The 27,445-nt window shown below is 33.0% G+C and overlaps 2 protein-coding genes across 3 annotated transcripts; both read right to left on the bottom strand.

The window, feature by feature from the left end:
* Positions 1-11,088: 11,088 nt before the first annotated feature.
* On the bottom strand, positions 11,089-21,134 carry LOC114388947 (ubiquitin-conjugating enzyme E2-17 kDa-like). Of its 2 annotated transcripts, XM_028349497.1 has the most exons (5): positions 21,124-21,134; positions 13,132-13,202; positions 12,093-12,220; positions 11,299-11,403; positions 11,089-11,232 (listed from the first exon to the last, which is right to left on the bottom strand). In XM_028349497.1, the coding sequence occupies exons 2-5, from the start codon at positions 13,199-13,201 to the stop codon at positions 11,089-11,091; spliced, it is 447 nt and encodes a 148-aa protein (XP_028205298.1). In that variant the 5' UTR covers position 13,202; positions 21,124-21,134. The 2 variants fall into 2 exon arrangements, with proteins under 2 accessions (XP_028205298.1, XP_028205297.1); XM_028349496.1 differs by lacking the exon at positions 21,124-21,134 and having other exon boundaries at positions 12,093-12,241; positions 13,132-13,201.
* LOC114389848 (U6 snRNA-associated Sm-like protein LSm7) lies at positions 20,747-27,171 on the bottom strand. The gene is made up of 5 exons (XM_028350574.1): positions 27,061-27,171; positions 25,733-25,819; positions 24,276-24,360; positions 23,995-24,066; positions 20,747-20,856 (listed from the first exon to the last, which is right to left on the bottom strand). The coding sequence occupies exons 1-5, from the start codon at positions 27,169-27,171 to the stop codon at positions 20,747-20,749; spliced, it is 465 nt and encodes a 154-aa protein (XP_028206375.1).
* Positions 27,172-27,445: the final 274 nt, after the last annotated feature.

The following is a 27,445-nucleotide window of genomic DNA, read 5'->3' as shown; positions in this document are numbered from 1 at the left end:
CTTCTTTGCATTCTTATTATTTTTTTCTTCTTTTTCATTTTTTCCATTTTCTATTTCTTTTTCTACTTCTTTTTCTTTTTCTTGGTCCTTCAATTCTTTATTCTTTACCATTATTTGTTTCTCTTTTTCTTGATTACTTTCACCTCTCACCTCATTTTTCTTGCCATCAATACTTTTTATGTCAGTAGTTTTCTTCTTATGCACAACACTATCCTCATCCTCAGCCTCCAAAAACCTTTTACTCCTTGTCATCACAGCTTTGCATTCCTCCTTGGGATTCTATTCTGTATTTGCCACAAAACTGTTGGATGACATGTCAGCTATCTGCTTGGCCAGTTGTCCTACCTGGACCTCAAGGTTCTTTAGTGTTGACTCAGTGCTTTTATGATTTGACATTGTTACCTGCATAAACTGAGTCAAGGTCTCCTCCAGCTTAGTAGTCCTCTGAAATATGTTAGGTCCTTGTTGGACTGGCTTGTTTGAAGGCTCACTCTGGTCTTTGTTGAACTAGTTGCTAGGGTGTGCCCTCCACTATCCTTGTTGATTATAGGGACCTTGCTGAAAGCCTGAAAATCCTCCTTGAGTATACCCTTGTCGCTGTTGATTTCCCATATAATGAATTTCTTGAGTATTTTCTTCAGTGGGAATACATTGGCCTGTTTCATGAGCCTCACCACAGATGGTACAACCTGTAACCTGCAAAACAGAAGAGTGTGTAGGTTGACCCATAGACAACTTAGTTGGTAGCTTACCAAGTGTTTCTGTTAAAATCTCAAGTTGCTTAGAAATCAACTTGTTCTATGCCAATAAAGCGTCATGTGATGATAACTCTATCAAGCTTTTCTTCATGGGTTGGTGGGTTCTGTCTTGTAGAATGGCATGATCACTAGCTGACATGTTCTCAATTAGCTCAGTTGCTTCTTCCGGGGTCTTCAGTTTTATCTTTCCCCCTGCAGAAGCATCTAATAATTGCTTGGTTTGTGGTCTCAGCCCATCTATAAACATATTCAATTGGATTGGCTCGGAAAACCCATGAGTGGGAGTTCTTCTTAGCAAGCCTCCGAATCTCTCCAATGCTTCACTCAGAGATTCATCAAGAAACTGATGAAATAAAGAGATCGCAACTTTCCCTTCTACAGTCTTGGACTCTGGGAAGTATTTCTTTAGGAACTTTTCAATAACTTCTTCCTAGGTTTTCAGACTGTTGCCCTTGAATGAGTGGAGCCACCTCTTAGCTTCTCCTGCCAATAAGAATGAGAAAAGGCTGAGCCTAATAGCTTCGTCTGGTACACTGGCAATCTTAATAGTGTTACATATTTCAATGAACGTTGCCAAGTGTGCATAAGTATCTTCATTAGGTAATCCTTGAAATAAGTTCCCCTGTATTAAATGAATTAAGGAATGTGGATAGTTGATGTTGTTAGCTTGTACTTCAGGACGTGCAATGTTGGTGAAAAATTGTGGTACTGAACTACTTGAATAATCCTCAAGGGCAATCCTCTGGTCATGCTTTTTTGCCATGGTAATGGCTTCAGGTAATTGAGTGGCAGATTCCCTTGATGATGGTGAATCAGGTGATAATAAGTCAGAGAAATGAGTCTCCTCCTCAAGAATGGATGCAACTGTTCTGTCTTGCATAAGTTTCATTCTCCTCTCGACCCTGTTCCTTCGCAATGTAGCTTCAATTTCTAAGTCCAGAGGAACTAAATTGCCCGTGGGAGATCTATGCATATACAATACTAATAGAACAACGGTTATCCAGTTAAACAAGAAAAGATAAATAGAAATTATGAACAAATATTCACAAAAACAATCAAAGAATAACAAATAAAGAATAGACACCTAAAAACGAGCTAACTTCCCAGATAAAAAGAAGTTCTCTGTCAACAGCGCCAAAAGCTTGTTTGCTGATTCTGGAAAGTGTACCGGATCGCACAAGTAGTATAAAATGGTAAGAACCGAGTATCGAACACTCAGGGAACTTGTGTTATTTGGTAGGCTATTTCAGCAAATAGGTGTCTGGTGTGTAAAGGTAAGTGTGAATATGAAAAGGTGTATAAACTATCTGTGAAAAAAGAAAGAAAATCACGCGAGAGAAATGATGTGTAAAAACAAGTAGAGAACACGTTGGTCTTCCTAATAGGTGTCTGATGCTAAAAAGATATCCTCTATCTAACAATGCTCAGGTGTTCTTATGGTGTCTCTTGATATACTAAACCCCGATTCCTCATGATAGTTTAGCCTAATCCTGATCAAGCATCATCCGCAGATTCCTCTTGTAAGACTAAACTCAACCAGGACCGCATTAAGACGCACATACTCAACTAAATTATCGCGCCCTGATTCCTCGTGAAAGCACGACAACTCAACCCTGCACTATCAAAGACTTTACAGTCAGACCAGTTTCCATTGTTGAATGACCCTATCAAAGCAAGCATCTACGTGATCAAGGTAAAGGCATACTTGAATGAAAAGCAGATAGCACAGAGAACACACAAAACATCATTAAATAGATAGAAATATATTTACATCAGGTACCTACAGGGAATATCCAACAGAGGATTTAGCTTTCCATACCAGGAAGCCTTCTTAACAACAAAGAGAAGAACAAGATGAAAGATTGCAAAAATACAAATGGTGAGGATGTCTCCTTCACCTCTAGGATCTCACAATCACTCACAAACTCATCTCAAGCTCTCAAATCGGCTCCCACTTCAAGCTCTGGTCTCTGCAGATCTTCACACAGAAAAATCTCTCAAAACTCTCTGGAACTTAGACCTTTCTCTCTCTGGAAACCCTAGACATGCAAAGCTTTGAATCTCAGTCCAAACTCTCTTCAAAAAATCTGATTTCAGGCTTAAATAGGTGGCCTTGTTCGTGCTCGTGCGCTTAGCGCACTTATGGACCGCTTAGCGCACATTAGTGATTTTTGGCTTAGTGCGCCTTTCTCGCTTAGCAGATGAACTGAAGCGGTGCGCTTAGTGAGATGAAGCGGTGTGCTTAGTGAACCTGTATAGCTCATCTTCTTCCAGAGTCTTCCTCGCACTTAGCCCAGGAGTGTTGCGCTTAGCGGACGCTCGCTAAGCCAACAGATTGGCTTAGCGAGAAGGTGAAAAACAACACTTTCCAAAGCTTTCCTAATTAACCAGAAATTGAGAGAAAATGATTATTAAACACAGAAAATGAAAATACTAAGTATTTATTACCTATACATAACAGAAAGTACTTATAACACTACAAAATAAGCATAAATTGGGAGAGTTTGATACAATTTATACAAGTTTTATACACAAAAGTTAGTCGTTTTCACCGACTAACAGTGGTCAACTTCTCGTTCGTGTTCCTATCATCGCGCTGCATTTCGTCTTGGCTTTGAAGCCAAAGCGTCGAGGACTAGGATGGCGTGTATGTTGAGGATCAGCTCTTACTTCACCATGGCCTGGCCGTTGATGGAGTGGCCATTCTCACGCGCCGCCACCGTGAGGCTCGACAACGCCGAAATCCTTATTGGCGACTCCAGTGGGACTGAATTCATCGACGTTGGCTTGAAGCTCAAGCGCTTTGGAGAGGCTTGCTATGTCGTTGTCTTGCCTTGATTCGACATCATTCTCATGAAAGAAGTGTTCCACGTAAGTTAGCAACATCAGTGTTGGTGATCGATAGTTTTTTTTTACTACTTAGCAAAAACTGATGAGTGTCCTTCTTCTTCTACTAGTTGAAGTTTGGCGTTACCTCTCTCGCAATCTACACTCTGGTAATTTATTATTCACACATTGTTTGTGGAGCCATCCTTCAGATCATTATGAACACTAATATTGCATCATTTAGATTCTTCAATGAAAGTTTTTTTTTGTTGTGTCAATGTATGCCAAGTTCAGTAAAACCGTATTAGTTGTCGTGTTTGTATGGGCAAGTACTTCTCTGGGACGTTTAAGCTATCATCCCTGCAACTATTTTTGTTTTCTTTTTTCGTGTTTTATTCTTTTATTTTATTCAATTTGTGATATGAGCACATAAGTTAGTGTCTATTCTCTATCCTATATGGCAAGTAGTTTGGTGATGGATATTACATTGGTTACAAGAACCATTGAACCATCTTGATTACCAATTTTTTGAATCTCTGAATTTGACACAAGTGCATGAAACTTGGTGATTATAGTTTTTGTTTGACGTGTTTGCATTTTTTTAAAAAAGGGATTCTAAGACGGTTTTACTTTTCCAAACTAATATGGTTGGATAACCGTTGTGGAAAGTGAATACTTTCTACGATGATGACTTCAAAGACGATTTTGGAACCGTCGTCGAATGGGTCCTGAAATCGACGTTGAAAGCCTTTATTCTTGTAGTGGTTTCTATGGTTGACTCTTTGAGCATAAGAATTTTCAACTTTTTGGTTCTCACTTTCGTGCTTCTTGATTTGTCAATTACTCAATGTTATTTGACCTCTACATAAGTAGACAACTCAACTAGCTTGATGGTTAGATTACTATGTGATTGAAGGTGGCTTGTTTATGAAACTTGTTTTAATTTTTAGGGGAAAGGACGTTTGGATTTTTGACAAAGATTGATCTTATGAGCAAGGTTACTAATGCAGCTGAGGTAAGCATTCTCTTGCCACAAGGTTTTCCTTAGGAAAAATCTTTCCTTCATGTTGTCCTTTGACTAAGAACTTAGCACAGGAAGAGTTATTTTGTAGTTTTAGAAAACTAAGTTTACAGTATAAAAGTAGGATTACAATTATGTGGTAGAAAAGTGTGACATAGGTAGTCCTCATTGGGTGATTAAAATTGCGTTATGGTATTGTTTCCTTTATGTTGGATTACTAGATATCTACCCATGGGAATGGACGAGAGGAATATAATTTGCACACATTTAGTGTCATTGTTGTGCTTTGCTTATATTTTAACTTTACTTGTCTCAACTATTGTATAAAACTTAAGAATCACACAAGTTGAGTTGAGATTTCCTTTTTAACTTTCTCCTGAGCTTAAATTACTTGAATCATATTTGGGAAGCTCATAACGTGGCTTCCTTTATCTCTTCTTCCCTTTTCTAGATCCTTGAAGGGAAATCATATATGCTAAATTTCCTTTGGTTTGGTGTTGTAAACCGCTCCCAAGGTGATATCCATAAACAAGTTGATATGATTGTTACTCGGAAAAAAGAGACCTAGTATGAACATCTTGCTTCTAGAATGGGCTCTGTGCATCTAGGAAAGGTGCTATCTAAGGTATGCAGAATTGTAATCCTAGTAAGCGGTGTTAGTTGAAAACTAAAATTCAATGGATGCATTAACTTTGGGGATGCAACTGATTGTTTCTGAATTGCTAAGTTTTTTTACTGTCCTTATTTTTTTATGTTTTCTAAAATATATATTTAAATTTTCAGCTTTTGGAATATGTCATCAAGGCTCGAATCCCAAGCCTACAATCACCCATTAACAAGACTATCATTGAACTAGAGATAGAATTGAACCGTATTGGGAAACCTATTGTTGCTGATACTGGAGTAAGCCACAACTGATATAATTTTTTTAACTTGTAATCTTCTCATAAGTACTATTTTCATGATTAGGTTATAACTAGTGGTGTTTTTGTAGATCAAAAGTTAGCAATCATCCAAGACAAGTGCACAAATGTAGAGATATACAAAGATGAAAGATGAAAAGAAAGAGACAAACAAATCAAACACGGAATAAAAAACCAAACCATAGATAAAAAAAATATCAACAAAATTAAATAACAAAACACAAATTAATGAAAATCAGAGACAAGATACAAACATATGAATGCACCATGAGAGTGAGAGAGTGAGAGCGTGAACCACCATGCGAGAGAGGGTGAGAACATACTTTGAACCACCATGCAAGGGCGTGAACCACGTGAGACAAAGTGAGAGCGCGAAGTGCTGCATGAGAAAGTGTGAGAATACACTCTGAACCACCACGTGAGAGTAGAGCGGTCACAGTGTTGCTAGGGTTCCAAGAGTGGAGTCAAGAGACGGTGAGAGCAAGAGAGTGAGTCGAGCATGGAGTCATGAGATGGTGAGAGTGATAGAGTGAGTCGAGTGGAATTTCAAATTCTTTATTTTTGAGGAGTATTTTAAATTCAATTGATTTAGTACAATTAATTGCTCCATGAAAATACAAGCATTTTAATTTCCTTTTAAATATTTTTTCCAAACAAGTCATTTCACCCAAGAGAATTTTAATTGTCCAATAAAAATGAATCACCCGGTTGAATTGGCGTATCCATACAAGCTCTATGTAATAAACTAACAAGAAAGAAAGACATTTATAATTGTATTAATATTCTATTTTCATTATGTCTAGCTTGTTTTATTTTATTAGTTTCCAAATAAAAAATTTCATGTCTAACCCAAATTAATATATAATTTATTAGTAAATTATTTTGGCCTACAAACTGCATTTCAAACTTGTTTAATCCACGAATCTTGTGAACTAGTCCCATAAACCCATTCAATATAATTTTTAAAATTTGCACACTCCACCGCTCACATGAAAAAACCATGCATCTCAACCTGTACGACAACATGTTCTTGTGCCAAATAACTCACAAATCTATAGTGCATTGTATTAGTTTATTCTATCATTGCCTAATACAACATGCCAAAATCTAGTGTCCTTTTTTATCTAACGTGCCATAGTCCTTGCCATACCCTAATTTTGTTCGGGGACCATTGTTTGTCGGCATGCGATCTTCGTTAGACCACCTCAAAATGTTTAACACCCATCGTTGTGGAATTCGTAAAGTTCTGAGATGTTTCGAGAAGAAACTGATAAAAAAAAATGAAAACGGGAGTGTATTTAGCAAAGTGTGGTGTGTGTAAATAAAATGTTAGACTCTAATTTCATCCGAGGACCATTGTTGATCGCTTCGGAAGGCTTAACACTCATCGCGGTGGAATCCGTAAAGTTTCGTGAGATTTCGAAAAGAAAACGGCCAAAAACACAAAAATGAGGGGGTGAACTAATCAAGATAGGGTGTAAATAGCATTTTGAATCTAGGCCCTTCCAGATCATTTTGGAAGTTGGGTTGCTTAAGGAGGAAGTAATTGGGCGGCAAGATCCTCCATGTTGTTAAAAAATGGTTTACGGGGCTTCCGTGGCTTCCGTAATGCTTTCGTAAAATTTTCGAAAACCTTGTGTCGCAACATGCCCCTTTGCGGGCGAGCGAGGCGAGGCTCACAGGTGCGCTTTCCAAAGGAGGAAAGATGCGCGGAGTCGCCACCAACGTTTATTTGTGGAAAACGTCGGAAAAACCGAAGGAAACCGGTCAAAACGAAAATTCTAAGTTCGGGAGTTGTATTTACGTTTGAGGAAGATATTAGCACCTCTCACGTTTGTCTCAAAGGACAACAACCTCATTTTTTAGAATTGTGGAAATTGTGTTACCTTTACTTTTATTTCTTTTTATTTTTTGAGGTCGACAAAAGCGGGGCTCTTGCTCCTACGTACCCTCCATCGAAGAGGAAATCAGACCTACGTAGTTCTTTCCTTAAGAGTGAATCAAACGATTATTTTTACTTGAAAGGGGATCATTTTAAGGCGTTGGACCTTAAAAATGATCCATTTAACTTGATAAGGCAAACTGAGATGATAAACTTTCAAACCCTTTTTAGTGACTTTTTTTGTGGACGAGCTTGACTTGGCGGGTTGATTTTAGCTGTAGTTTCACTTTAGTTATTAGTCAATTCAATTAAGAATGAGAAATCCCAAAGAGAAAACGTCCGATTGATTTTTTTCGCTTTATTTTACTAAAAGGTATTTTTTTATTATTATATTATTATTTTATCTCTTTTTATATTTCCAACGTGGTTACGGCACGACCGAACGGTCAGAATTCATTTTAACTTAAATTAACGGATATTACAAATCAAATGATTGGTGGAAATTTATTTTATTTTGATTAGGCGAGAAATGACTTAAATAAATGACTGAAGCAGGTCAAAAGGGGGTACGGAAAGTAAATGAAACGAGAATACAAGTACACAAAACAAATAGGGACCACCACGGGTACATAGAATGAATTGAAAAGCTTGATTTGGGGTACTTACCAGTTGAAGACCGAAGAAAACGAAGAACGAACGATGAATGTCGAAGAACGGTTGAAAATCTTCGCGTAATTACCCACGGAAACGTTACGGAAGCACCTCAGCTTGGATTTTCTTCACGGAAACAATTTTCCTCAGCAAATTTAAGAGAATACGAAGTGTCAAGAAGGCTGAACCCCTTCCCTCTTCATTCCTCCCCCTATTTATAGCAAATTAGGGGAGGAGCTTGCCACCCAGCTCGCCCAGGCGAGCAAGGTTGCTTCCTCCAGAAGCAACCGCCTTCTGGAGGAAGAATCTGGAAGGCCCAAGTGGGCCTGATTGCTATTTGTACCTTTTTACTAAATGCACCCCCTTTACCTTTTTTGGTAATTCTTTTTTCGTAACGTTACGAAACTTTACGAATTTCATAATGATACTTATTTTCTTTCCGTAAGGTTACGAATCCTTATGGATCATGTGTTTACTCCTTTTTTAGCTTTTGAAGAAGTTACGGAAACTCACGGATTGCGCGACAATACCTCCTTTTGGTTTCCGCCCCATTACGGAATTTCACGGATCGCGTAAATCTGCTTCCCTTTGATTTTCGACGTGTCTCGGGACTTACATATCGTGCAACAAAGGGTGCCAAGTATTTTGAAGTGGCCAATCAAAGGTCGCATATCATCAAGTAATAATCCCCGGACGAAATTAGGGTATGACACCTTGGGTAAGCATATTTCACTTAACATTGGTGAAAGGGAAGAGAAAAAAAGATGAAAATCAAATCCGAAACACTTCCGTAAGGCTTTCGTAACTTTTCCGTAAAGTATGAAAAGGGGGGTGAACTAGTAATTGGGATGCGCTTAGAAATCTTCCTTAAGAAGCCTCTGGGCGGCAAGCACCTCCCTTTTTTCCTATAAATAGGGGAGGGGGGCTGTTTCAAAAATATTCCGGACCCCTTGGCTATGCATTTCGGCTGTTTTGGGTGAAAAAATATGTTTTCGTGAAGAAAATCCAAGTCGATGTGCTTTCGTAACGCTTCCGTAAGCGATTATGTGGAAATTCTTTATCGTTCTTCACCGTTCTTCGTTCGTTCTTTGTCGTTCTTCAGTCTTCAACCGGTAAGTTTCCGAAATCGAATCTTTCAATTCATTCTATGCACCCTTAGTGGTCCCTACTTGTTTTGTGTACTTTCACTTTAATTTCGCTTACTTTCAGTTTTCTTTTCTTCCGCTTTAACGAGCTTTTTACCGTTTATTTAAGCCATTTTCTCACCTAATAAATGATAAAATGAATTTCAACCGATCATTTGTGTTGTAATCTCGTTTAGTCACTGTTAAAACAAAATCTAACCGATCGTTCACGTTGTAACCACGGTTAAACCAAAAAAAGACAAAATAATAATAAAATAATCAAAATATCTTGAAAAATAATAATAAAATAATCAAAATATATTTGAATAAAATAATCAAAAAAATCAATTGGACGTTTTTCTTTGGAAGTTTCCTTGAATGAATTGACTAATAACCAAAGTGAAACTAAGGCTAAAATCAACTCACAAATCAAGCTTTGTCCGCAAAAGTCACTCAAAACCGTTTTAAGGTCCAACGCCTTAAACGGTCCTCTTTGCTTTTATCGGTTAACATGGATTGTTCAAAAACATAAAATCAACACATAACTTTATCGCTTTTGCAAGAACTATGTAAGTTTGATTTCCTCATCGCAATTGAGGATACGTAGGAGCAAAAGCCCCGCTTTTGTCGACCACCCCAAGAGATCGTTAATGGTCCAACGCCTTAACGTTTCTCTCCTTTCAAAATCAAGAGATCATTAATGGTCCAATGCCTTAATGCTTCTCTCCTTTTAAAAGAATCAAAAGATCGTTTAATGGTCCAATGCCTTAAACGACTTTTGTTCAGTCAAAATATATCTTGCGTAAAAAGATAAAACAACTTAACCAATGTTCAGTTCTGAAAGAACTACGTAGGTCTGATTTCCTCATCGCAATTGAGGATACGTAGGAGCGAGGGAAACACCCTTGTTGACCACAAAAAGATAAAAAATACAAAAAACACAAAAAGCATAAAAACACAAAAGACATAAAAAAGGGAAAATAAAACATTTTGAAGTCATATTTGCACACTTGATTAAAGGTTGTCGTCCTTTGTGTTGGAAGCGTGGGGTGCTAATACCTTCCCCGTGCGTAAAAACAACTCCCGAACCTTTCACAATTAAAGTTCGTAGACCACACATTTCCGATTTTTCGACGTTTACCTCGAATAAACGTTGATGGCGACTCCGCGCATTTTCCTTTCTTGGAAGACGCACTCGTGAGCCCCACGTCGCCCTCCCGCCAAAAGGTAGGTTGCGACAGTCCTAAGTACTTCTTATAATACTCCTATCACTCAAATCAAAGATTGAAAACAACAATGGTCGAAAGAGCTTCAAATGCTGGACCAAAAAGCCAAACATAGATGTCCTTAACTTCCCATATTTTCCCCAATAGTTAACAACCCGAATATAGGTAAAAAAGAGTAAATTATGCTTACACTTCCTTAAATTTTGTCAAATTACACAAAATATCTCTACTTTTGCTTAGCTTATAATGACCTCCCTTACAAGAATATTGGGTGTAATGTTTTTTAAACTTTAAGGAGTGTGTACATAACAACATATAAAGGAGTGCTTGTGTAATATTTTGTGTAGCGATAAAACAAGTAGGGATATTTTGTATAATGTGACAAAACTTCAAGTGTCACTGTAATTTGCTTTATAAAAAAAATGTGAAATATAATATTGACAAAGATATTCATTTAAAATAAATATAAAGGAAACCGTACTTTTAAATGCAAAATACTTGGCGAGTTCTATCCATAATCTTTATATAGAACAAACCTGTTTTTCCAATATTAAAGTTCAAAGTGGTTGGCATAAAGCAAAATACAATGTCATATTTGCTTAAATCAATTCAACACTATTTATTTACTACTATGGTAGATAATAATAAGAAAAGTATCCTGCGGTTAACTAGTGACTTTAGCCCATGGCATATTTCTCAGTCCATGACCGAGCAGTGGCCTCATACTTGGTTCTGTTAGTCTTATACATTTGAGCAATCTCGGGCACCAGAGGATCATCTGGGTTGGGGTCTGTTAGTAGAGAGCATATAGATAGAAGAACCTACACAATTTTAACATTTTAAGTATCCATTACAAGAAAATTAAATTAAATAAATTATTCTTTTACCTTGGATATTGTTAGAGCAGCGCTCCATTGCTCTTTGAGGATGTCAAGGCAGATACTTCCATTACTGTTGATGTTAGGATGGAAAACCTTTGTGCGGAATGAAACCTTAACAAAATAATAACGAATGTCATTCAAAGCATTCCCACAAGGTGTAATTATTATGAGCAAACTCCAATGCAGTTACTTATGTTGGTTAACGTTGGAGCAAATGAGTTCTTGCAGAAGTTGTTTATATATCCAACCACGTAAATGATAATTTTTTTTAGTAATTATCTCTACAAGCCTTGAATATTCTCAATTCACCAACAAGCCATTTGTATGCATAGGAATCTTAGGTTCAAGTTAAGAGATAACTGATAATGATTCAAAACATTACCAACAATCGAAAAATAAAAATAAAACAAAATAGTCCACGAAAGAACCAACCAATGATTAGATAAGTAAATCACTAAATCATATATATAACATCATAAGTTCACAACAAATTTTCCAAGCAACTAAAGTTGAGAATGCATTGTGACTTGAAGGAGTTCCTCATTAATTTCAATACACCCATCAATCCTTTACCAAACATAAGCTTCGATTTACTAAATTTTCCTTTCGCATTGCCTTATGCAACAACTTAAAGTGAAATTTACAACACTTCAATGCAAAGTTCTAATAAAAGTATTCAATGAAGATATTGGTACCAAAAATATTATAGTTAACACAAAAGAAAGCTGCCCCATAAAGTGTGTGCGTAGATATAGGTAGACACATGCATAAGTTTGAATAAAGTAAGTCTTTTGATTTACCTTGGGTGGTTTGAAAGGATAATCAGGAGGAAAGTGAATTGACACAAGAAACACACCTCCAGCAAATGGGCTATTTGCAGGGCCCATAATTGTAGCTTGCCAATGGAACATGTCATTAGTCACTAGGCCTGAACATAAAAAATTCAATTCTTCATGCCCTGATTGAATAAAGAATAATCTAAAAGTTTTGACAGGTTTTAAGCAAACGTAGAATCATTGGGGGTTCCTATCCTCATGAAATCATTTTATTATTTTTACCAAACAAATAAAATGAAAAAAAATCAACTACATAATTTGGGGTGCACGCAACCTCTAAATTTAAAAATTTTCTATTTTACTAGTAGTAGAAGTGTTAAGGACCCACACACTATATTGTTCATACATCTTCAATGAAATATTGTGATAGCTAGCAACAAACAAATTTTCCATAGCAGTTAAAAATTAAATTAATTCGTTCCACACAAACAGACCTACATATGCATACAACCCTAGGTGTGTGTAAACAACAATGTAATAATCATAAAAAACGTTTGTCAAACATTCAAAAGATAATATAAAAATAAAATTAAATCATGTAAAGTCCATCACAACACAATATCAACCAACATTGTGTTATCCAAGGGTTTAAATTGTTGTCGTAGTTTTCTTATGTTCCTTGATATTACTTTAAATTGTGAACAAATACAACCTCTACAATTTGCGGCCATCGTTATCACCCAAAAGCCTTGACCTTGTTGCTGAAATTACAGCCCAGGACCCTTTTTTAAAACCTTGGTGCAGTCTGTGACCATGATTTCAACAACAAAGCAAGGTTTTTGGGCCCATTGCGACCATAGTGCTCATCTCGACAAAACCCCAACCAGACCATAACTGCAATTGCAATTTAAAACCTTGCTCTATACATTTTTTTAGAAACAACATTTTTCTAAAAAACTACATTTTGAATTGTACAACATTTGTGTAAATTTTTAATTGTATAATAATTGAAGACGAAGAAAAAAAAGGAGAGAGAGACCCAAAAAAGAACAAAGAAACATACCAGCACTACAGGACACAGGGGGGTCTTTCTGTAGGTCCTTCAATTCCGTGTTGATTCGTTTTAAGGCCATGTGATCAACGTTGTTCACATTCACAATTACATTTATGCACAAACACACTTATATATGCAACAACGTTCAAGTATCTATGCACATAGAGATATTATTATTATTAATATTTATCGGCATTAACATTTAAATAATTTCACGCTCTACATATTGTGTATATCATACATAGGACATGCTAATGATTAAAAAATTAATGAAAATTGATGATGAGATGCACATGATTTTTAATAAGAAGCAAAGAGGAGTGAGAGAGTTGTGTATATCATACATATGGCTTGCGAAGTATTGTGTAAAATTAACTTCAAGTTTGTGGAGCCGCTAGATCAAAATTTTAATTTTATAACAGCTGTTGATTTAATTTAATTATATAAATTTTACAGTAATCATCAAATTGAAATTTTAACTTCACAATAGCCATTAGATTGAAACATTTTGAAGGATTATGATTTTTTGAAACAATCATTTACTATTATAATAATTATTATTAACTTTATTATTATTATTTATCAAATAGAAATAGAAAAAATGAATTACATAAGAGATAAGGCAGTATTAACTTTAAATTTTTATAAAATAATTATTTAATATATGTATATTAATATACATTGATTTTTTAATTTTTTAAAATACTTTAATTTGATTTTTTGTTAAAAATAAAATTTATATATATATATATATATAATAAAACATTTTGAAGGATTATGAATTTTATAAAAATGATCTACTATTATAATTATTTTTATTAGTACTATTACTGTTTTTATCATCAAATAAAAATAGAAAAAAATAATTAAATAAGAAATACTGTAGTTTTACGTTTAAAATTATTTTTTAAAATAATTATTTACTTTTAGAAAATTTATTTTTAGAATAATTATTTAATTTTAAAAAATTAATAATTATTTAACATGCTTAATTTAATATATGTATATTAATAATTTATGCACTTATTTAAGATATTTTATATCTATATATCTATGCAAATTACCATTATATATATAATATTTAATCCTTTAAAATACTTTAATTTAATTTTCTTGCAAATAAAATTATTAAATTTTGAATAAATTGAATTAATATATATTTAATATGATTACTTTTAAAGGTAATAATTTATACTAACCGTCAAAACTTCAAAATAGAAAAGATATATTTTTATTTGTAAGTATTAAACAGTGGTATATTAAAAGCTTTTTTTGTTTCTTTTTTTTCTTCTTTGCAATGAATCAAGCACTCATATATAATCATTCCTTGTCAATACCGAATTAGATGCTAGAAGTATTATCAAATCATTTCACCAATTAATTCATTTTGTTGAGATCGTAAGCAAAAAATAATTCTTTCCATTCTTAAATTAAATATATCAATAATGTATAAAATTGATTTAAATTTTATAAATTTTTTATAACATTTTATAATTTAAATTTTATTGATAACATGCACTGACTCATTATTATCATAATGAAAACCATTATTCTCTCTTATATACTTTATATTCTTTCATGAAGTTTAAGATATTTTTTATCTTGTTACTTTTGTATATATAAGAAATGAAGGATGATCATACTAAGAAATTTAAAAAACATATGCATTAAACACTTGCAATAGATATGTAACATGTAAAATGAAAGTGGAGTCAAATGAAATTTGTTTATGTCACTATTTTAAAGATACAAAACGTTAACCACTCACACCTCATAGCTTCTTCTTTTTGCTTCATTTGACTAATCAAGTATTTAGTATTAATATCTATATGATAATCTCTTCATAATATTCTTGAGTATATCTACGTATAAACACAAACAATCAAACATCAAGAAAATTAAGTTAAATTAATAATAAACACGATATCAAAATTTATGCTAACATTATCTTAATATTATTTTATTTGTTAATTGTCCCTATTTGTTGTCTTTCTATTTGCTCAATATTTTTTTTAATTAATATTTATCTCTCATTTTGTTACTGTAGTTTGATTTAAATAGAATGCCACTCAACATGTTTAATTTTACTTAACTTGCTTGCAACATTGGCACTTTATAATATAAGAGATAAAAATTCATCATAAAATGAATTTGACGAAGGATGTGAAGTGAGTATTGAGAACCAAATACTGCCTAATAACTAATTTCTATTTATTATTATTATTATTATTATTATTATTATTATTATATGTTCTCTCCACATAACTTTTTGCATTTTTTCTTTTTGTTTCTTATTTTATTATTATGTCTATTTATGTTTTGATAATTATCGTTTAATTATTTCATATATGTTTTTATTTTTGCTTTTCTGCTATATTATAAATAAATAATGTGTATATTTTTATCCTTTCTTATTTGTAGAAAAAAAATCAATAATTAATTTGACTTTTACTTTATATATTTTCAACTTATAATAATTCTTTTAACATAGCATGAAGAGTCCTTATTATTGATGATATTTAGAGTAGTAGTATAGTAGTAGTAGGTTCACGTAAATGTCTTTCGAAATTATTTTCTCCGTGTATAAGTGTAAAATTTTTAAAATTGACAATTATATTGATGCAACAACCTCACTGGTATTTTAAAGGAAAAAATATCTTAAATATTACACAATTTACGATGCTAATTATGTTTAATATATAAGTAATATACAAGTAAGATAATAATAAAATAAATATTACTCTTTATATTTATGATATGTACTGAATAATTATTATTCTTTAATATCTAAATTTATATGAAAAAAATCCTCCTGTCTTATAATTGATCATTATGAAAAATATATATTATTATTATTATTAAACAAATTAGGTGTGATTGGGTGGCTACTAGGATTGAGGGGGCATTCGGCTGGGAACCCTACACCTTTTAACTCCAAATAAAGTTGGCATGGTTGGGTGCTTCTAGGGTCGAGGGGGTACTCGGTTAGGAACCGTACACCTTTTAACTTATAATAATATAGTCATGATTGGGTGCTTCCAAGACGAAGGGGTATTTGGCAGGGAACCTTACACCTTTTAACTCATAACAAATTATGCATGATTGGGTGCTTTTAGGACTCAGGGGTATTGGGTTGGGAACCCTAATCCTTCTCTTCCTTGTATCACTCTTGCCATCATCATCTTGCTCCTAGTAGATACCATAACCTAGGGATCGTAGGAAAATTTTCTTTGACTCCATGATGGGTGCCAAAATGTATGTATATGAGGGTACTGAGGTAATTTCTCCTTACTCTGATGTAGTGACTGCTCGTCCTCTCTGTCGTGAACTCCTTCGTCTTCCGCAGTGGAGGAGAGATGCATGCAAAGGTACTCTTACTCTTAAGTCAGAACTCTCCCCAATATGGTAAATAAAAGTAATAAATACTAATGAATAGTGTCTCTTACGTCCCATGGCTAATGATTCTACTAACTTGAAGTTAGACTCCTAATGATGATCACAAGGTGATTTGTCTCCTCTTTACTTTAACCTTTGTCATAATCCTTTCCTACAAGGTTTAAGAGGGCTAGGCCTTTCTGGTGGGGTGTTCAGCCTAGGTTATCTAGGTGCTCAATATTAGTCGAATGGTACTTTTCAATGTCCTGATGTGCTTCTTGAGCTTCTCGCGAGAGGGTGCTTGGCTAAGGTCCTTATGATTTTTCTTATAAAATTGATATTTAAAGAATAAAAAAAAATTAATATTTATATCATATTAAGATTAAAACTTACGATAAATATAACTTAGATTTAGACTTATAATTAATGAACAATTTAAATTTTAATAAAACAATTTTTTATAGAAATTCTAATATAATGCTACTTTTAGATATTGATAATTTTTTAAAATTATTAAAATTTAATTAAAAATATATAAAAGAGAATAGAGTGAAAGGGTTAGATAGTTAAAAAAAGTTCTAGTATACATATAAAGGCAAAAGAAATATAGTTTCAAATGTTTAAGAGATTAATTTTTTGGTTATTAGTTGCAGGAAAATGTGAAAAGTGTACTTAGATAAAAAAGAATATTAAAAATATTTAATTGAGAGAGTTAAAATAATAAAATTAGAAATAAATTTATGGGTCAATATTCATGTTATAAATTGTTTTTTCTCTAAAATTTTAATTATATAGATAATTTATAAATATACACACATATATAGTATTTTGCAAATATTAAAATTTTAGTGGAGGCAGATGCCCCCACGATAGTTAACATGGATCCGTCAATGACTATATGACTTTGTAACAACGATTAAAACCTAAATAAAAAAGCAAGAAAGATTTCTTAATGCACTATTGCAAAAGGTGCATACAACGACGGTTGTAAAGGATATTCAAAGACGATTTTGAATTGACTTTGAAGCCAACATTGTTGAATGTTTTGACATTCGATGACGGTTTCATAAAAAACGATCTTAGAAGGTTATCTTTCTAAGACGGTTCGTAGTTAAAAATCGTCTTAGGGTAGCCTTCTAAGACGGTTCTTAGGTTACCTTTCTAAGATGATTATCTGAAGAACCGTCTTAGAAAGATACTTTTCTAAAACGGTTTTTAGCTACAAACCGTCTTAGAAAGATAACCCTCTAAGACAGTTTGTTAAAGAATCGTCTTAGATAGTCTTTTTTTTTAAAAAAAATAAGATAATGAAAATATTATTATTAAATAATTATATATATTTATTAAAAATATTATTTTCTTTATATTTTTGTATACCAAGAAATTTTATATTTCATGCACAACAACATATAAAAATTTCAAGTTATTTTTAAATAAAAATTTATACGATACTACAGAGTAAGGGAAGCAAGAATGAATTTGTGCATTTAATAATCAACACAAGCACATGAGAGGTATATAAATAATTCACTAAATTTTTTAATAATCAGCACAAGCACATAAGAGGCATTTAATAATCAACTTCACAACCACAGTTTCTATCACTTCCTGATTAACCAAATTGTTTGAATTATAACTAGTGATTTTGTGTAAAATCTAAGTCCTAAAACAGTTGAAACACAATAAGTAATAAGTATATCCATCTCTACCAAAAATATAATAATGGCTGCACATGAGCTTTTACATTTAAGTGTGTCGATAGATACCTATTTCTAGCTGGATTACAATCAAGAAAACAACTAAACCCATTAATTTGTATATTTGAACTTGTATATATATAATGACTATACCTGCAAATGGCTCTTTACATGTGCAATGCTAAGACCTCTCACATTCATCAACTGGAGAACCAACTTGGGCGTTGCTCCTGTACCAAATTAAATATTATCAATGAAACGTAATTAAGGCTCCAAAGAAAAATGATTTATGAATACCATAAATCTATTTGGTACTTGGTAGGAGAAATAGATAGTGATAAAAAAGAGAAAATGCAGTAAATAGATAGGTATAATAATAGTTACACAAGTTTTGTAGATAAATGCATGCACTATAATTTGTCAACCTGTAATTGTTTGTGCAAATCCCAGGATTGAAGGTATAATAATAATTGCCTGCTGATACTACCAAATGATATTTATGAGTAAAATCACACTGATAACCCGTGGAATAATGTTATTTACTTGATTAGATACTTCAAAGTTAATCACACTGATGCTACCTGTAGTACATACTTTTAACATATTTTGAACCATGGTTTGTCTAAAACGGAAATAGACAACAAATCCTACTGAATTTTACCTACCTAGACGGAAAATCCTTTTGGCCTACATCTCTTCGTGATAATCTTTACTATTAATGTCATTAATTGACCTCTGTTACTGACAACTATTTAGTTTTTATTTTATAAAAATATTATTAATTAGGTTGCAGCCATATGGTAACATATCAATTTTTTCAAGGCATATACTGACCAACTTTTATAACTTTAAGCTCTTGTCTTCAAACATAAATCTCTTAAATTAATTTAAGAGATTTGTATTTCTTTATGTTAATAGGGAATCCTAAGATTCAATTAATTGCTAATATAATTTTAATATGAAAGATAAGGAGCCCCTTTGTATATCAGATAAATGCATAACATTAGCCATGGAAGATAAGAGTCATGTATACCCCAAAAATGGCATAGTTAGCGATCAAATAACAAATCAACATCACAAGCGGCATACCTCATTTGCCACGTTTGAAAGGGCTCGATATAGCCCAACCCACACTGGTATTGTTGCAAGTGTAGGCAGGCATCCTAAAAAAAAAAAGACATATTAACAAAAGAATTACCAACTTCATGTTTAAAAAACCAGATAATGCTTATAGTTCCATAGATTAGCCAAAAAAACATTAGGAGAAAAATTATGGAAATAACTTAGAAAACAACAAGACTTGTGATATGAAAGCTTTGCAAGGCATCATCCTCAAAGCCAAACGAAATATCAATAAATAATTTGCAATAAAGCCAATAATGAAATGAATACCTGCTAAAGGATTAATGTTGGCTAGTTTATACAACCAAGAAGTTTCAAGTTGAATTCTCTCTTGCAAGAAAACAATATATAAATCTTCATATTTGAACTAATTTATAGAATTCCATTGGTTAGAGGTTACAGAGCCATGCTTTTACCGTTAAAGTTTCCAAGCAATATCTAAAAATTTACCCAATGGTAGTTCCTACAGTAGTTTATAACTTATAGAATTCCATTGGTTAGAGGTCACAATGCATAAACATCACACCTCTTATTGGTTTTTCCTATTAGATTCACAATAGTCACGCAACACACAAATTTAAGGGATAGAATTCATCACATGCATATTTCACAAAAAAATCTATCTAACTTCAATTCTATTATAATCTACCAAATAAAAGTATTTAAACCCCTTTTTTCCCCATGTCAGATTTAAATTAAGTCTCATAAAATTTATTCCACAATACTCAAGCATACATAACATATCAAAGCCAAATAACATGCTCTTTAAGTAATTTTACTAATGGCTCAAGTCCGGGTTTTCCAATCTTGTGAGATTAGTTGAAATCTCTCAACAACACCAATTAAACATCATATTACAAAATTACACATACAAATATAATCTAAAATCCCAAATTTTATTTTTATCCTATTACGAGTCAAATGTTGATTCGACGACATCAAACCCGGAAGCATGCACTCTAGTTTCCATGTACCTACTTATATATATTATTCCTATTTATTCTTTAGGTGAAGATCTCAAAATGCCCTTCAATAGATATCTAGCCTAGCTACACAGCATGTGCCCTTGACTCGTTAGTTAATTATATAAGTTAAACTATATCCATATATAAAGGCTACATAGCCTACAAGAGAATAGGGAATAATTTTAAATTTAGTGTTAATTTTTTATGTTTTAAAGATAATAATTAAATATAGAATTTAACATGGCCAGAATCAGTCAATTGCTTTACTATATAAGAATTCTTAATAGAAAATTACAGAGACATATTTTAAATTCCTTTTCTTGTAGCTCCTCTAATTAACTTGATATTTTTCTTACAAATACAAAATAAATATTACATGAGCTTGATTTATTAAACTGCCCTAGAACCTCACAAAAGCAAAGATGCAAAATTCCAATGAAGCACGACATAAGCAAAACAAGCTTTTTATGAGCCAGAAGGTGCAATCTTGGCACTCATTTGATGTTGAAGAGGAGAACTTACAATTAAGCCAAGATTTCTGGTCTGGTCGGTAGTTTTGAGAGGATCATCAGGATCTGCAGCACAGGGGACAAATAAAATCTTGTTTCAAACAACAGAAATGAAATTGTAGATAATTTTTAAGAATAAGTTAATATGTTAATTTTTTGTGGTGGAGTTTATAAACAAGCATAATGCTGATAGTAAGAAAAAATTTAAATATCATAGGATCTTCCACTCCAATGCTTATGTTATTTGGTACTAAAAGTTCAGTGCTAAATCCGCACTTGGGGCGTATTAAGGTAAACAACTTGTTAAGCATTTATTCACTAAACTCTTATCAAATGAGAATTCTCATAGGCTTGGTTACAGAGCTTAATGAAATAAGCTAAAAAAAAGCTTATTTTGATAAGGTTCATAGTTATGCTTATTGAATAAACTACAAATACAAAATGTTAGGAATTTTATAATTTCTAATTAATTAATACGTGCTACATATTATATTAGTTATTTACATTTAAATGGGTTCAATATAAAGTGATCTATTTAAGTGAGCCCATTAGACTGCCAACAGAAAATTGATATGGGCTTAATGAGCGAAAACTAGTTTGACCCATTAGGGGATAATGGAAACCCTAATAGGTTTAAAACATAAGGCATGGTTATGGTCCCCAATACACCAAATCAATAAACAGTTTCTCCTCTCCTCATCTGAAGAGAAAACGAAGGTCCCATAAGGAAGAATGTGATTTGGTTGAGGAAGGTCATTAAACCAATTGTTCATGACCACTGTCAGATTCCGCTGCGGGTTGATCAAGCTTTTTATGGATCCAGGTATTCCTTAAAACCTTTTGATAATCTGACTTAATGTGTTTTGGTACTCATTTGATATTTTATAAGGTTTATTGAAAAATAACCAACAAGTGGTATCAGAGCCACCATTACTGTTAGATTATTGGGATTTAAAGCTTTGCTTGATATGTATTATATCTGGATTCTTTTAGTTATACGAGCCCTAATTTTATTTTGGGGAGAAACTATTTTGATCAATAAAATTGTAAAACCCCTAAATTTATGTGTTATGGCCATAAAGTTTTTCTCCTCTTTAGAATTAATAAAAGGCCTCTGCATTTGATTTATGGGGTTGTACAATTTTTTTGTGTGTCACATTTGCTGGCATATTATTCTATTTGGGATAAAGGTTCTATGTATCTGGTGTTGGCATTTAGTATGCGACACAATTTCATAAATAAGCTGATAATTTATGTTATTCATGTGGTCAGTATAAATTTGTGATAGTACCGTGATATGTTTGTTTCGGGTGCGTAATTAGTTTACCATGATGTAGTTTTTCAAACATTTACTGCTATACAATTGGGTGCAAATTTAATCATTACAGATTCTTTCCATTTATTTGCGTGTCCTGTAATTTTAATTAAATTGATTGAACCATTATGTTTTCAAAGTAACCTCTATTGCATAAATTAATTTAATTAAATTGCATGGATGTTAGTATGAAATTATTTATGCGAATTGTGATCGGCCCAAAGGAAGACACAATTTGGCCAAATAATAACATACATGCGATGATAAATATGTGACAATTATAAAGTTTTTTTTTTTGTGAATAATAGTCGGTACCAAGAAAGGCTATTATTTGACAAAACTAATTGTCAATATTTGATCATTGCGTTGAGAGTACCAATTACAAATTAATTTCTCTGTCCAAAGACTAGAATTAATGTTGTGTTGGATATCTTGTGATGGATCTGTTATGGGAAATTTTTGCATGTCTTGTTATATATATACTTTATAGAATTTCAAAAATACATATTTGTATAGAACATATAGAAACTCATTCCATGCTAGCTGATCCACTTACTAAAGGTATGACACTAAAGTTTTTTCACGAGCACACTGCTCATATGGGTATAATTCCTGATAGTACCTTAGTTTAGTGGGAGTCTTACTCATGTTTTATATCTTACGGTTTACAAACACTTTGTTATTTGGATTTTCTGTAGAAATATAGTTGATGTTTATCATTTTATTTTGAGTACGTTCATTTTGTGTGCAATGTTTGTATTGCATTTTGGATTGATCTCTATAAAGAATAAAGTTTGGACTAGTTGGAAATAGACATGATTAAGATCACATTGTATGTAATTTCCATGTCGCTTATCCATATTTAATCTATGTCATCGAGTATGAGTAACAGTGGTGATCATTGTGGCTTAGTCAAGCTAAATTGTGATGAAAACTGTAATGGTTTCCTGTTGCTATATGAGATGGACCAGATTGTATAAAAGGAGTCTAAAAGTAAATAACATACGGTTGCACGCCTAAAGAATTTTGTGATATAAATATCTAAGGTTAATATGAAGCCCAAGTGGGAGATTGTTAGGAATTTTATAAATCCTAATTAATTAATATGGGCTACGTATTATATTATAACATTTATATTATTTATTTACATTTAAATGGGTTCAATATAAAGTGATCTATTTAAGTGAGTCCATTAGACTGCCAATAGGAAATTGATATGGGCTTAATGAGCGAAAACCAGTTTGTCCCATTAGGGGATAATGGGAACCCTAATAGGTTTAAAACATAAGGCATGGTTATGGTCCCCAATACACCAAATCAATAAACAATTTCCCCTCTCCCCATCTGAAGAGAAAACGAAGGTCCCATAAGAAAGAAGGTGATTTGGTTGAGAAAGGTCATTAAATCAATTGTTCGTGACCACTGTCAGATTCCACTGCGTGTTGATGCAGCTCTCTATGGATCCAGGTATTCCTTAAACCTCTTGATAGTCTGACGTAATGTGTTTTGGTGCTCATTTGGTATTTTATAAGGTTTATTGAAAAATAACCAACACAAAAGGCATATAGATAGATAATAAGCTACTTTCATAAGCTTAAACAAGCCCTTCAGAACGCTCCCTTAATCATAGAAGAAGCGGGAATGATGATAAAAATGGCATTATTTAGCTCTTTAGTCGTTACTCATTCAATCTTTCACTCTCAGTCAGTACAAGTCCCTTTATGTAGTTTTTTTAAATAATTTGCTAAATACCCAAAATTCGCTGAAAAGGCTAGAAAAGTACCATTATGAAGTCACAAACATATTACAAAGCAACAGATACAGTTACTGCAATACATATACCATTCAAATGATAAACAGAAAACAAGATCTTTGTGTTATTTAGTTACCTTTTAAAAAATCTACAACTTCATCTAGGATAAGGTTAAGCAACTGATCATACCCTTTGAGAGTCCCTGTCACTACAATCCAACAAAACAAAATATAATAAAAAACATACATGTAGAAGAGTTTATTTGCATTTTAATTATGCAAGCTAACTCCCAATCGAGTACTTGCAATTCAAAACGAAACGAATTTCATATTTCCTCCATCATAATAAACAATCAATAAATAAATCATTAACCACTTTTAAAAAAAATCACAAAAGAAGGGAATTGGGTAACCTAACCTTGTCTTCCACTAGTAAGCTTAACTTGAACGCCTTTGTCCCCAAACTTTGCAAGGTCCAAAACCATTTCTTTTCTGCCCGATTGTGTCAATTATAAAATGCAAAAAAAAAATAAAAAATAGCAGACCAAAAAGAGCATTCAAAACAAAAATGTAAATTAAAAATGGGGCAAAACCCTAAAAGAAGACAAAGAGATGAAATAGTTTTTTGACATTGAAGATGCGATTGGGGTTCGTTGAAACCTACCATGCTTGATTGACGTAGTGAAGGGCTTCCTTTAGTGTTGCTTTGTGTCAGTGCGACAATGAAGAGAGAAGTACTGAAACAAAAGTGATAATATACTGTGTATTTGAATATACAGAGAGATGCCTTGGAAGAAGAGAGGAGTGAAGAAGAGGTAATGAGGAAGAATTGGAATAAAGAGAGCGATGAGAATTTAGGGTTTTCATTTCCAAAACTAAGGAAGAATGATTAAAATAAGGCTAGGACCGAGAGAGGCGGTTCACATTACCTCTCGCATTCTACGTCGGTCCTACAAGAACCAATGTCGTATTGTGTTTTGAAAGATGGGTTTATTAAACCGTCTTTAAAATTTTCCAATTATTTACAAAAATATCACTGATTTACTTACAATATCGGTTTTTATACAATCATCGTAAAACCTGCGTCGTAAAATGTCATTTTTGTAGTAGTGATGACTTTGTGAAATTTTAAGGATTGAAACTAAAATTGAAGCAATAATAGTAAAACAACAATGGAAAAAGAAAAACCTGAAACATGAAGCAACACCCACAGTAACATTGACGCAATAAACTTGAAGCTCTGGTTGAGTAGTTCAAGCCGAAAAAGTGTTATTGCAAAGAGAAACTATAAGTGATTGAACCAAAATGAGACCATTTTACCTAGGGCACGAAAAAAAATGAGATTGTCAAGTGAAGATAATGACATTATTGCAGAGCAGGATGAATGAAGGAAGCTTAGGGTTGACCGAAAAAATAACAAAGCGCAGATTGATTGAGTGAAGCGTAGATGTTCTTTCTATGCTTTAATCACAACATGTCAAAAGTGAGGGTTTAGGGTCTAATGCAAAGAAAGTCTTAGAAACGTAAGGAGAGTAATAGATTAAGAGTGTGTTGGTAGAGCTGAATGAAAAGGGACGAAAGTGTGAGAGATGAAAAGAGATGGAAGTGGGGTTTTGGGTATAGATGAGAGAGAGAGAGTTGAAAAGAGATGAAAGTTTTGAATTAAAGTGTTAGGTGGGTAATAAAAGAAAAAAATTAAACAATTATGCATTTCCAATTTTAACACTTGAACACAGCTTGCGGAAGAAAAGGTGTGACTAGTTTAATGGAAGTGTACAACAGAAAAAAATAATTAAAACCAGCTGCAAAAGAAAAAATTTAAAAGGGGTCTGCCAATAGTAAAAGATAAAAAAAAAAACGTTTCTCTTCTGAAACCTTTGGCACTTTCTTTTCAATCTTGTGCCACACAACTCCCTTCTCCTCCTTCACCCGACCAACACCCATGGCACCCACCACATCAACCTGTCACACTACCACCCAAATCCACCATTTAACTGTTAAGTGTCAAATTTACGTACTTTTAGGGTACTTTTTAAGTTTGTTTGCTCTTTCATTGATTTAGAGAGTTCTTTTGCCTCAAAATGCTTTGTTTTCACTATTTTATGAATTCTAGTAAAGTATTTTGATTTCTTGGCTAATTTGCACAGTAATTTATCCTTTTCTTTTTGTAAAAAAAAGGTTTGAAACGGAAGAATGTGTCTTGGAGAGTAAGTTTGGAGTACTAAAGCTCCAAAATGATCATCTTGGACAACAACAAAATTTGGAAGAATAGAAACCACATTTTGACAAAGCTAGAATCCATGGATGAGTGAGTCTGCACTCAAAATAGAAATGTTGTCTTTTGTATTTTTAGGCATGACCCACAAATATATTTAGATTCCCTTTCTCTTCTGAGAGAATGATGTAATAGTTTGCAACTTTTGTACTATTCTATTGAGGGAAAAAGCTCTCAAGTGTTCATGTGTTCTTCATTTATTTCCTCCCTTCCATGTGTAATTTCAAGTTCCTCACCTCCATGAGTGGATGATTTCCTTTGTTGTAAGGGGTAGATGTACCATGTTTAAACTCTCAAGTATCTTTTGATATGAATGAATATAGATTTTGCATATTTATGATTTTATGTTAGCATTTTGTGTCTTTTCTTAATACTTATTGTGGATTGACTAACCATGGCACTATTTTGGGATGTAAATGATATTGGAAAACACTTTTATTATCTTAAACAAAATAAAATATCCATGAGGCTTAGTGCCTAGGAATAGGACTGAATTTCTTGGTTATCTTTTGGTCACAAAGTTTAAAACTAGTGTCTTCATTAAATTTTTTTAGAGATCTTTGCTTAGGGAATGTATCTCTAAGACTCTTTTTACCTATGAAATTTGGATGAAAACTTTTATTGACTGATTTTAACATGAGAGCATGATCATGAATGAAATATAAGTGTGAAGGTATGGTGAAATCTACCTGTGCAACGTTTCTAACATTTGTTTTCATCTTGCAACTCTGTTTTCTTTTTTAAAACCGCATAAAAACATATACTTTGTTGTTTTATTACTTGATTTGTTTGTCACTTCACAAAACCAAAGTTCATGTTTTTATTACTTTCTTGTGTTGTTTCTTTATGCCTAAGTTAATATCCACGTTACATTACTTATATTACAGAGTCTTGAAAAAATGATATCTAAATTTATCTATTGTATTACTTGTTCAACCGGCACTCTTGCCAAAATATCCCAACAATAACCTACCACACCACCATCTCCTCCCAAAACCAAACACCACGACCCATACACATCCTTCACTACGACATCCATATATGCGACCCATATAAACCCACCATCCACCTACAGCATGTCACCACCACCTGAAGGGCAGTGGAAATAAAACTCTTGCTTCACTTTAATTTACTATGGATTTCACCTTCTTTCACCTCATTTTTTTAGCTAAAAGATAAAAAACCGGGGCCCAATCAAAGCTAGTGAAAGCATTTTACTGCATTTCATCGATGAAAGTATTTCACCACTCATCTTTTAGTAAAACTAAAATTGAACATTGACAATACATAAAAAAATCTGATATTCATACAAT

This window comes from Glycine soja, chromosome 16 (assembly GCF_004193775.1).
Source record: "Glycine soja cultivar W05 chromosome 16, ASM419377v2, whole genome shotgun sequence".
In the NCBI taxonomy this organism is placed as follows: domain Eukaryota; kingdom Viridiplantae; phylum Streptophyta; class Magnoliopsida; order Fabales; family Fabaceae; genus Glycine; species Glycine soja.
The sequence above is the reverse complement of the archived record's forward strand: the minus strand, read 5'-3'. Positions and strand labels throughout refer to the sequence as shown.

Coding starts and splice junctions, on each gene's coding strand:
- LOC114388947 (XM_028349496.1), bottom strand. CDS start 13,201: ATGGCCTTAAAACGAATCAACACGGAATTGAAGGACCTACAGAAAGAC. Junction 11,404..12,092: donor ATCCTTTCAAACCACCCAAG/GTAAATCAAAAG, acceptor TATTTTGTTAAG/GTTTCATTCCGCACAAAGGT. Junction 11,233..11,298: donor CTGCTCTAACAATATCCAAG/GTAAAAGAATAA, acceptor AAAATTGTGTAG/GTTCTTCTATCTATATGCTC.
- LOC114389848 (XM_028350574.1), bottom strand. CDS start 27,171: ATGGATGTCGTAGTGAAGGATGTGTATGGGTCGTGGTGTTTGGTTTTG. Junction 25,820..27,060: donor CAAGAGTGCCGGTTGAACAA/GTAATACAATAG, acceptor GTAGTGTGACAG/GTTGATGTGGTGGGTGCCAT. Junction 20,857..23,994: donor AGTTGTAGATTTTTTAAAAG/GTAACTAAATAA, acceptor CCTGTGCTGCAG/ATCCTGATGATCCTCTCAAA.